This window comes from Macaca mulatta, chromosome X (assembly GCF_049350105.2).
Source record: "Macaca mulatta isolate MMU2019108-1 chromosome X, T2T-MMU8v2.0, whole genome shotgun sequence".
Lineage (NCBI taxonomy): Eukaryota > Metazoa > Chordata > Mammalia > Primates > Cercopithecidae > Macaca > Macaca mulatta.
This window is the reverse complement of record NC_133426.1, coordinates 41,009,821-41,022,476: the sequence shown is the minus strand read 5'-3', so window position 1 is coordinate 41,022,476 and position 12,656 is coordinate 41,009,821. Positions and strand designations below refer to the sequence as shown.

Genomic DNA, 12,656 nt, shown 5'->3' with positions numbered 1-12,656 from the left:
CAAGTTATTAGTTGAAGAAACCACACTTGAAAAACCCAATTTTTATGAAGCAAAAACCAGCAATTCTACGGTGCACTAAACATTGATTTTTAAATGTAACTTACTTAATAAGGGCTGCAATTATTTGAACGTTTAATGCTGATCCATTAATAAAACGATCATGCAAAATCTGGAACCCATTTAAAGTGCCAAATTTGTTGAGAAGATCCACTAGCCAACCCTGTAACACAATTAATGAAAAAAGTTAACTTCCTACTTCAAGGGGTAAAAAGCACTAAAGCCTTCTTGAAATATACTAGAAATAGTAAATTCAGTAAAACAAATCATCTTTCAAAGGACCACAAAACATTGCATTTTGTTCACAGTAATTCCATCTGTGAGACAGAAGCAGTATACGTAGCAAGTATAGATTAAATCACTGGGGCATAGTTCGGTCTGTTTGTACCAATGTAAGTGGTGAACAGGAATTAGAAGACATGCTCCTATTTCAGATATCCCACCATATAAGAATGAATACCTTCTAATTACTGGAAAGTCTTTTATATTAAAATAATTTTCAGGAGGCAGATAGACTTCAAGAGAGTTAAGAAGCAGCTACTTAGTAATGAATTTTGAATCTACTTCTTGTTTAGTTGTAAAATATTAAAATTTCCCTATAAACATAGTAACTAATAGCCTGAGAGTGAATTGTCAATTAAAAACTAAGGCCTGGTATTAGTATCTATTGTTCCTAAGTAGAATATGCTGGTTGATACTTTTGCTTATACGAATTGCACCCAGTTCTCCTTATCTTAGAAGTAACACCATGCAACAGGATGAACTAAGGAAGAGCTGTAGCTCAAAGTACCATACAGCTGGCACAAAACAACAGTTGTGAGGCTAAAAGCATGTCTGTATGTAAAAACTTAAGATGAATTAAAAGGCTATACAGATATAAGAATCAAATATACGTAGAAATTAATGTACCTAAGAAAACCTTTCACACCTTGTCACCTTCTAAAATTTAGGCCATGTTTTAGAAGCCACTGGAAAACAAGGGACAAAAGAGACAATTTCTCTTCTAAGCCTTAAGCAAAAATAATTTCTACAACTGTTTTTTAAAAATATATAGGAAAAAGTAAAGATGCTAAATAAATGGCTGTATTTCCAATGTTTGTTTAAAAAGAAAATATGATAGCTAATGCTAGTGTTCTTTTTTTTTTTTTTTTTTTTTTTTTTTTTGAGATAGAGTTTTACTCGTCGCCCAGGCTGGAGTGCAGTGGTGCGATATCAGCTCACAGCAACCTCTGCCTCCTGGGTTCAAGCGATTCTCCTGCCTCAGCCTCTCAAGTAGCTGTGATTATAGCCACGCACCACCACACCTGGCTAATTTTTGTATTTTTAGTAGAGATGGGGTTTCACCATGTTGACCAGGCTGGTCTCGAACTCCTGACTTTAGGTGATCCACCCGTCTTGGCCTCCCAAAGTGCTAGGATTACAGGCGTGAGCCACCTTGCCTGGCCTACTGCTAATTTTTATATGGTTTTAAAAGAATATGAATGAACTAAATTATCTAATAAATCCATTACCATATTTCAATATAAGATAAGTGTTTTCCTTTTTAGTCATGAAAGGCTAATTCAAAACCATTAAAACTCTTGAGTACTTAATTCACCAGATCCCTTTTGTCATTCAGCAATTGTAAGAAAGTACATGCTCATTATGTAATATATTTTATTTCTTCAGTAACTATAATGAGAGTATTAGATTGATATACTTGATAGTTACAATATTTATAAAACAGCAGGTGTGGACACAGTAAAGAATTAGTCTAAAGCTAATCTTTCTGTATTTCTTTGGCTGCAATGTACACTTAAACAATTGGGAATATTCAGATAGAGTGCTTCAAACTGAAGCTAATAGGCTAGCTTCAGCAGCTGCCAACAACAGCTTTCTTTCTCTGGCTCTAAGTTGTCAAGACTGGCAGAGAAAGATCAGTCGCCCTAAATAGAAAATTCAAAATGACCACATAGCCTACAATTCACCATATGCTTTCCACACAGTTTTCTATTACTACAAGTTCCTTTTCTCAAAGATAGCATGGTGAATTTTACCTGAGACCTTTTGTCACAACCAATGAAGTTTTTATTATATTTTAAATGTTTGAATAAATAATATCATTTAAACATCTTCAAACATCTTGGGGGAAGATGGGGAACAGGAAACACTCTCAGAGATAGTCCTGACAGCTTTAGCTTTCTCATGGGTCAAAAGTTGAGGCCACAGAGGTTCAACGTCCCAGGAGGGTAGGGGGTGTAGAGAGAATTTGAAGTAGAACAGAAGACCTACCAAGAGCTCCAGAAAATGATTAAGGCTCAAAAATATTCCTAATAAAACAGACTTTTAAACTCTGTAACTCAAATTTCTCAAAGGTAAATGAAACTCATTACAAACAGTATCCGAAAGTGAATCTACAGCTTAGAAAGTTTACCTCCATCGACTAAGTCTGATGATCTGAATTTTGCCACTACCACCTTTGAAGAACAGGATAAAAAAACATATGGAGGCTATTATATATCCCTTAGATTTTTCATTATATCATGACATCTGCATCCAACTAGGGACATGGTTGAAGATTCTGCCAAATATGTCCCCTTTTAATCAGATTTATAGAAGACTTGTTTAGCTGTATAAAATTTCTCTTACTTCAACAGCAAGTAAATGTGTAGGTAACTCCACAGAATATGCTTCTCCCTGATTCACAACTATATTTTGGGCTATATTTTTAAAAATTGTACTCTTGAAGGCTTTGAAAGGCTAACTACTCTCCCAGTCGCTATATTTTATAAGTTTAATAGCAAGAACTATACTTCGAAGATATAAAACTATCTTCAACCAGAAGTCATCTAAAAATTTTACATTTAGCATTGCCAAATCAAGTTTTGTTTCCTGTGAGTCTCTTAAGTTGTGGATTACTGGCACATAGAGGAAAAAAAAAAAAAGTAAAATTTAAAAAGAAATACAGGTATAGATTAAAATTTTCATTTTGAAGATTGCCATTATTAAGATATTAACCGGATCTACTCAAGCAAAAATAAGCCATCTAGTGGCAACTATATGAACTGGGAAATATCAGAAAATCTCAACTTATGTTTGACATATTTTTGATAACCTCAGCTTATTAGTAGAATAAACCAAGTTCTGCATAATGTATGACAAAATTTTTCTGGCTGGATAGAAAAAGGGAAATTTGTACAAGACCTATAATATTAAAAATGTCTCCCTAAAAGCTAAAATTTTTAAATTACTTAATATTTATTAAAAGAAGCAGCATTTCGGGACGAAGTTTTCACAGTATATAGTCTGTTTACACCAATATAGAAAATTTACATTTATGTACCGAATATATTTAAGTGAGATTTGGAAGATTTACTATATTGATTTCATTAACAGTTTCTGTAATTTTATGATGTATTATTAGGTATTTAGAGGATATACTTGATTGTGGAGTCAAAATCTTGGAATGCCTAAAATGATCATGGCCCTACAGAACAACACTTGAGTCCTTGGTCAAAGAAATAATCTCCTACTCTATTTCAAAGAAAAAATACAGTGTTTCCTACTAACCCAAATTATGACTACTTCTAAAGAGGCTGGACAGAAGACAAGGGGGATAATTATACATGCAGAAAAAACAAAGACAGAACCAGAATGACAAAGCTACGAAAAAGGCTTCTGGTTGAGTGTATTTTCATTTAAAGTGTTATTTCATTGTCACACTTTAAATACAGATCACTGAAGATTCTGTGTCAGAGCAAAACAATTGTATTATTTAATTTTGAAAATAACAAACCAACACACCTTTGGTGATCGAGGGTCTGGAGAACGAGCAAAGAGTTCATCTTCAGGCAACTGAACACTTGAGGAAACTGATTCACATGGACGTGTACCATTGTAGATATGGAATTTGCAATGAGGATTTAAGGCCATGGCAAGAAGTTCTAAAAGTGGAAACCAGTCTTGGGACAACTTGGCCACACATAGCTCCACCAGACGATGAGTATTGTTAATAATACACCTCTGTTACATGAGGAGGAAAGGCAATTTACAAGATCAAAACACTGCAATTTCAAACAGAAATATCTTCAATATTAATCGTATCCTAACAAATAATGATCTCTCCATTTTTCTAACCATTTCATTAATACTGGGATCAAACTGATTATCAAAGGACAAGTTAGAATTTGTTTACTTCATAATTTATATGGTACTTTCAAAAGCCATTTGCTATGGCTTAAAAAATACAAGAGGCACCGTAAGTTATCTATTCCTGCTCTACGTCCACAGATAAGATGCAAGTTACTATTTTTTCTCTCTGGAATTTGTACACGAGAGGCAGCAATTCTAAAATCTAAACAATATGTCAGGCTGAGCACAGTGGCTCACGACTGTTAATCCCAACACTTTGGGAGGCTGAGGAGAGTGGATCACTTGAGGCCAGGAGTTTGAGATCAGCCTGGGCAACAGGGTGAAACCGTGTCTCTACTAAAAATACAAAAATTAGCCACGTGTGCTGGCATGTGCCTGTAGTCCCAGCTACTCAGGAGGCTGAAGCATGAGAACAGCTTGAACCCAGGAGGCAGAGGTTCCAAGGAAGCCAAGATGGTGCCACTGCACTCCAGCCTGGGCAACAGAGCAAGACTCTGTCTCAAAAAATAAAAATAAATAAAATACAATATGTCAATCATCCAAGATAAATTTGCTAGCTAAATGTCAAATGCAAAAGTCTGACGCCACTTCCAAAGTTTCCCTTTCTACACCTATAAAATTACATGTTAAATCAGAAAACGTGGAATTTTTTTTTTTGAGATGGAGTTTCGCTCTTATTGCCCAGGCTGGAGTGCAATGGCACGATCTCAGCTCACAGCAACCTCCACCTCCCAGGTTCAAGCCATTCTCCAGCCCCAGCCTCCAGAGTAGATGGGATTACAGGCATGCGCCACCACACCCGGCTAATGTTGTATTTTTAGTAGAGACGGGGTTTCTCCATGTTGGTCAGGCTGGTCTCGAACTCGGGACCTCAGGTGATCCTCCTGCCTCGGCCTCCCAAAGTACTGGGATTACAGGCATGAGCCACCGGCTAGAAAATGTGGAATTTTTATGCTATGGTCATATTTGGGAAATAGGTTACAGGCCACAAAAACATTATCTGCTTGACATGACCACTTCCACAGTATACAAAAGAACAGAGGCCGGGCATGGGGGCTCACACCTGTAATCCCAGCACTTTGGGAGGCTGAGGCAGGCGGATCACTTGAGGACAGGAGTTCAAGACCAGCCTGGCCAACATGGTGAAACCCCATCTCTCCTAAAAATACAAAAATTAGCCAGGCGTGGTGGCGCACACCTAAGTTCCAGCTACTCGGGAGGCTGAGGCAGGAGAGTCGCTTCAACCTGGGAGGCGGAGGTTGCAGGGAGCTGAGATCGCACCACTGCACTCCAGCCTGGGAGCCTGGGAGACAGAGCAAGACTCTGTCTCAGGAAAAAAAAAAACACACACACACACAAAAAACAAAAGTAACAGAGACTTAGAGTAATTATGGCATTTTATCAGTCTGAGACATATACTTTTTTTTCACTTTTTAAGATCTCTGGAATCTGACTCTATCTTATAATCAATGAATAATACATTACTGTTTTCCTAAATGGAAGGTATTTGCAAAGAGGAATTGTGTTTGCTTCTGTTAGTCACTTGGGAGCACTATCAACCTGAGACCACTTTACATTTTACACTTAAGGGCTTTTTGTATCACAACTATAATTTGAATTCAGACTACAAAACTGTGTAAATACTGGCTTGTGGTTTAGATTTTCACTTTTTTTTTTTTTTTAAATCCCTCCCTCCACCAAGTGCCAAGGTTAAGACATGCAGGGTTTTTTGCTGTCCCTTTCTGCATAGCAAGTTCTTTCTCATTTACCTCTACACTGACCCTTTGGTGTCCCAGATGTATATGAAATGCCCCATCTTGAGTATTTTTCTTAATAGGCCATAAAACAGTGATGTACCTTACAATTGATAGCATTACATTTTCAATGAAATGTGATGACTTGCCTAAGGTCACAGACACTTGAGATCCCAGGGGAGAGATTAAACCCAAGTTTAACTCTAAATCTCATGCTTATTCTAAATGACCATGGTGCCTTCAAGAGACTTAATTTATAAACATTTTTAAGTTTTTCATTTTTAGACCTTTTAATTCAATTATAACAGAATAAATATAACACAGCCACACATACATACATATACCCCTCCCCAATCACTGGCATCACTATGTAAATCTGATCCTTTAAAGTCAAACACAAGACTCACATGAATTTCGAACTTCCAGCCACTCACTGCTTCATCTGTAAGGATTTTAGTGAATGATATTGTTAGCCCATCTCGGAAAAATCGCTGACATGCTTCACTTTTAACATCAAGGCCTAAGGAAAAGTGAGAAAAATTAATGCAAACAAAATATTTATCTGATTGTTTTTACATTGTCCAATATACAATAAAAGGTAATAAATGAAAACTTCACTGACAGCTAACAAATACTTAATTGCATAACAGTAGATTGACCGAGTAATATTAACACTAACTGAAAAATGTTACAAATTATGGCACTAGCCTTAAACACAAAATGGTGATCAGCAGCACCATGAGAAGAGGCAAATTTAAATAGAATTTTGCTCCCTGAAAATAAGTCTTCGAACTTAAAAACATTTCCCAATTTTTAAAATCTTATTTTGTTCATAAATCATTCATTTAGCATCAATATCCTTATATTATTCTGCGTTTGATCAAATAAAATGAATTATATCTTGTCTTCCTTATTAGCCTATCTCAGTGTCTCTGTTTCTTTACATCTTTGCTTAATTTCACCTCATTTTAGAAAAGCAACAGAGCAATGTGCTTCCAAACAAAGAACATCTGTAACTCTTAATGACAAAATAAAAACTATTCGATTTGTATAGAAAGTATTATTTGATGGATAGTACAAAAGAGATGGTAATTTAAACTTTTTCTTTTTTTTTTTTTGAGACGGAGTCTCGCTCTGTCGCCCGGGCTGGAGTGCAGTGGCCAGATCTCAGCTCACTGCAAGCTCCGCCTCCCGGGTTTACCCCATTCTCCTGCCTCAGCCTCCCGAGTAGCTGGGACTACAGGCGCCCGCCAATTCACCCGGCTAGTTTTTTTGTATTTTTCAGTAGAGACGGGGTTTCACCGTGTTAGCCAGGATGGTCTTGATCTCCTGACCTCGTGATCCACCCGTCTCGGCCTCCCAAAGTGCTGGGATTACAGGCTTGAGCCACCGCGCCCGGCTAATTTAAACTTTTAAAAATTTGGAACTTGTCAAAAATAACTGTGGTCTCAGAAAAAAAAAATACGGTGGAGGGAGAAATACACGTCCACTGAATGTCAATGCTATTAAATGAAATACCATTAATCAGTGTTTACCCATCATTTTACAGTCAAGACTTAGAACATGCTTAGCACAGAAGTCTTCCAAAATTTGCTGATATGCCCAAAAGAAAGAAAATCAGTATATTGAAGCAATATCTGCACTACTATGTTTGATGCAGCACTGGTCACAATAGCCAAGATTTTGAACCAACCTAAGTATTAATGGACGAATGGATAAAGGAAATGTGGTACATATACACAATGGAGTATTATTCAGCCATTAAAAAAAAAAGGGATCCTGTCATTTCCAACAACATGGATGCAACAAAAGGTCACCATGGTAAGTGAAATAAGCCAAGCACAGAAAAACAAACATCACATGTTCTCACTCATTTGTGGGATCTAAAAATCAAACAACTATAGCAGGATGGTTAATGGGTACAAAAAATAGAATAAGACCTAGTTACTTGTTAGCACCAAACAGGGAGTACGGTAAAAAAATAATTTAATTGTACATTTTAAAATAACTAGAAGAGTATAATTGGATTGTTTGAAACACAAAGGATAAATGCTTGAGGTAATGGATACTCTTATCTATCCTGATGTGATCATTTCGCATTGTATGCCTGTATCAAAATATCTCATTACCCCAAAATATATACACCTACTATATACCCATAAAAAGTAAACATTTTTAAAATAAAAAAGATATTTTCTTTAAAAAATTTTGATGAATTGGTGAATAAACGCGTAAAAGAACAAAAAATTTTGAGTGGTGAAAACAACTGTAACCTGTCCGTGTGTTATATTTTCACTTTGGTATACTTCTACAGGATTAATGAGGCATAAGGACACGTTCTTTAAACAAAAGAGGGGAATTATTATAAATCAAACTTTCTCTTGCCATGGAGTTGTACTTAAACATGTTAATTTTGACAATAATCAATTTCAATTGTGATAGTGCCTATTATTAACTATAACATATCCATAGCCATCCTATTTCAGAAAATGAAATGTTACTGCTTTTTAATCTGCAGTATCTTAAAAGATGAATTGAAAATTATTACAATAGTAGTCCTCTGTTAGATAACTCAACTGCACCTAAAGTAGACCAAAGACATTGGGGTAAAAAAAAAAAAAAAAGATTAATTCCAGCATTAAACTTTTTCTTCTGGACAACTGAGTAAAAACACCAGATTTCCTTTTGTTGGTTTAACAAAAACAGACCTCATCTTTCAATTCTCTAAGAGAAAAATCACACTTTCCTGTGTATTTAAAAAAAAAAAAAAATTGGCTGGGTACAGTAGCTCATGCCTGCAATCCCAGCACTTTGGAAGGCTGAGGTGGGAGGATCGCTTGAACCCAGGACTTCAAGACCAGCCTGGGGAACCAGTCTGTCTCTACAAAAAAAAAAAAAAAAAAAAAAAGAAAGAGGAAAAAGAGATTAGTCGGGCGCAGTGGCTCATGCCTTATAATCCCAGCACTTTGGGAGGCCAAGGCGGGTGGATCACCTGAGGTCAGGAGTTCGACACCAGCCTGGCCAACATGGTGAAACTCTGTCTCCACTAAGAATACAAAAATCAGCCGGGTACGGTGGTGGGCGCCTGTAATCCCACCTACTTGGGAGGCCGAGGCAGGAGAATCGCTTGAACCCAGGAGGTGGAGGTTGCAGTGAACCAAGATCACACCACTGCACTCCAGCCTGGGCATGAATGAGATTCCATCTCAAAAAAAAAAAAAAATTAGTGGGCATGATGGTGCATGCCTGTGTCCCACTCAGGAGGCTGAGGTGGGAGGACTGCTTGAGCCCAGGAGATAGAGACTGCAGTGAGCTGTGATCACATCACCACACTCCATCCTGGGTGACAAAGGAAGACCCAATCTTACAAACATGTAAGCAAGATAGTTTATTTTAAAAGTACAATATTAACGAAATGGTAATTTTTACCTAAAGGATTATGAATGAAGATTTTACTAGGTACAAAGAGCCACACATCCTAATTCACTGTCATTTTAGTAAAGCCGTCAAAGGGCAAGTGTAAATAATTTGTAGACTTACACAGTACATATTTTGAGGACAGAAATGACTCAAGATAAATTACAAGGGGGGCAGGGGGCAGATATGTCTGGAGTCCATCATACCATCCATCATTTATAGGGTACTTAATTGTAAAATGTTCTTCTGTATATTATTTCCCATAACAGATAAGACCCTCAATTAAATGTGTACAAAGAGCCACACATCCTAATTCACTGTCATTTTAGTAAAGCCGTCAAAGGGCAAGTGTAAATAATTTGTAGACTTACACAGTACATATTTTGAGGACAGAAATGACTCAAGATAAATTACAAGGGGGGCAGGGGGCAGATATGTCTGGAGTCCATCATACCATCCATCATTTATAGGGTACTTAATTGTAAAATGTTCTTCTGTATATTATTTCCCATAACAGATAAGACCCTCAATTAAATGGAGGAAAACAAATCCATTTCACCCGCTTTTGGGATAAAGTAAAAGCACATATAGTAGCATACATTATAGAAAGCATAAAAACATACAACTTACCTTTTTTACTAAGATCAATAGCAGCTTCTAAAAGCACTTCTAATTCCCCTTTTGGCAAAACTGGAACCACCCATCGAGGCCTAAAAGTTTTATAAAATAAAACATGCTTAATGGTTGTACACTAAAAGAGGCACTACAAATGAGCTACTAATTATAATTATCTTGCTGTGAAAATATTTAATATTAAAATAGTATTAAAATATTAAGACAAGGTTGGCAGAATATCTGCTTTGTGGGAGTAAGCACCATCTGTTGTCTCTACAAATTTTTACAGGTACTGTCAAAAGATACAGCAATAAGAGAGGGAAGAAAACTAAATTATCTTGATAAGATATAAAACTATTAATAACAATCAAATATTAACTAATTAGGTATCAGGGATATTTTTGTTAAAATTCACAGGGAAGTGCTCTTTCGGGAATCAGATCAAAGGAGACATGATAAACCTCTTTGTTGCACCGCCCCCACTCCTCCTGCTTTTTTTTTTGTGGTAAGAGACAGGGTCACCCAGAAGTGGTGGCTCACACCTGTAATCCCAGCACTTTGGGAGGCCAAGGCAGGCGGATCACCTGACATCAGGCATTCGAGACCAGCCTGGCCAACATGGTAAAACCCCGTCTGTACTAAAAATACAAAAATTAGCCAGGCATGGTGGCACATGCCTGTAATCTCAGCTACTCAGGAGGCTGAGGCAGAAGAATCACTTGAACCTGGGAGGCGGAGGTTGCAGTGAGCTAAGATCGTGCCACTCCACTACAGCCTGGGCAACAGAGAGAGACTCTGTCTCAAAAAGAAGAAAAGAGATCGAGACCATCCTGGCCAACATGGTGAAACCCCGTCTCTACTGAAAACACAAAAATTAGCTGGGCGTGGTGGCGCACTCCTGTAGTCCCAGCTACTCAGGAGGCTGAGGCAGGAGAACCGCTTGAACCAAGGCGGCGGAGGTTGCAGTGAGCCGAGATCACACCACTGCACTCCAGTCTGGTGGCAGAGTGAGACTCCGTCTCAAAAAAAAAAAAAAATCATTTATATTTTTCTCCCCACTGAGAACTTCCTAATAATATGTAACTTCAGCCTAAGAAGTATTTTACTACCAATCACCAACCACCAGACAAGTATGGAAAAGCAACAAACAATACAACCTTCTGCTGTGGTATCACTGCTATAGAGAATGGTCAGGGACCACCATTAAACATAATTATATACCATTACTATAGACACCTGCCAGAATCACACAATGTATTCTTGTAAATATATAATTAAAAACAATGGATATTAATAGGAAAAATATTCAAGATAAATGAAAGCAAGTTACAAAATTATAGTAAGAATCCTGTATTTATAGAAAAATCAATTCATATATGATAGTAAACACAAAGGCAATCTGGAGAATGTACTAATTGTTAACAGTAATTTTTGGCAGGAATATGTGTATGTAAGGGGGAAAAGTACAGAGAAGTTTACCTACATAAAATATTTCTGTTTAACAATGCATACTCATTATTTATGTATTTAGATTTCTTTTTTTAATGCAAAGGATTTTTATTTCCTCTCACATTATGCATTTAATAGTGTTGACTTATTTTTAGAAAATGAAATTAAAAAAAAAACAACAACTCAGTAAAGCAAGTGCCTTTAAGAACATGTGTTTTCATTACTTTCCTTTTGGGTAGTGAGGGGGAAATGTGTCACACCTTCCTGGCACTCACTTGTTGAGCCCACAGTCAAGACCACAGTCATATGGGATTCTTTGATGTGCTCTTCCCTAGCCTCTCGAAATCTTTTTCTTCCTCTGCACAAAAGCTTAAAGCTTCACTCTCTTGGAGTTTTCCTCTAAATAATCAAAGTGTGTGGGGGTGGGATAGGGTGGTTGTTTGTACTACAAGTGTGAAAAATTATATTCTGAACTGTTCCCTGAGATGAAGACCAAAAAAAGGAAACATCTAGGATGGTTAAATGGCTCAAACTAGTCAAGAGTTCACTAGGATCAGGTTCTGAGGAACTCAATGTCCTCATGACCTGATTTACCACAGGCCATCCCAAAATTATGAAAGTCATCCAGCAACCAAGAGACCAATGAGAAAAAAACTTCATAAACTCTCCAAGAGGGAAACTGAACATACAATTTTACTTCAGAAACAAACTAAGCAGGGTCATCATCATTAATGTGAAAATTTTACTAACACTGTCACTCCCTTTCATTTATTAAATCCATTAAGAATCATGGGTTATAAAGCACTTGGCAGTGACGAAGCTGTAAAGACTATTAAGGAGGCAGTGGGGTTACTTTCCTGTCTGCTCTCTTTCTTCTGTGTTACACACCAACTCACCTGTTGATCATGTCATCCAACTTGGCCAAGTCAGTATGTGGAAATGCAGGTTCCTCATCTTCAAGCTGTGGTGGGGCATCACCTTGACCTTGCTCATCTGGGGGAGTTGCCGGGGAATTTTCATTGGAAGAATCAGGCGATGAAGTCTTAATTAAAAATTAAATATTCCACATTTAAGTTTCTATAACATATGTAAAATAGTAATCCAAACACCAACACAGACAAGCATTGCAGATTTTAAAATTCAGTAAATAGCCCTACATATCCATGGGTTCTGCATCCGCAAAGTCAACCAACAACCTTGGATCGAAAATATTCAGGAAAAATTGAATATGTG

General features: G+C 37.1%; 1 protein-coding gene across 8 annotated transcripts in view; it reads right to left on the bottom strand.

Annotated features, from left to right (window-relative positions):
• The window catches only part of USP9X (ubiquitin specific peptidase 9 X-linked), a 152,936-nt gene that overhangs the window by 97,805 nt on the left and 42,475 nt on the right, over nucleotides 1-12,656 (bottom strand). For all 8 annotated transcript variants that reach the window (XM_015127219.3, XM_077988006.1, XM_077988005.1 and 5 more), the window contains exons 3-7: nucleotides 12,320-12,465; nucleotides 9,990-10,069; nucleotides 6,350-6,462; nucleotides 3,841-4,059; nucleotides 105-220 (exon numbers count right to left, since the gene is read on the bottom strand). In XM_015127219.3, the coding sequence (XP_014982705.1) occupies nucleotides 105-220; nucleotides 3,841-4,059; nucleotides 6,350-6,462; nucleotides 9,990-10,069; nucleotides 12,320-12,465 (674 nt within the window). The remainder of the gene's footprint in view (nucleotides 1-104; nucleotides 221-3,840; nucleotides 4,060-6,349; nucleotides 6,463-9,989; nucleotides 10,070-12,319; nucleotides 12,466-12,656) is intronic.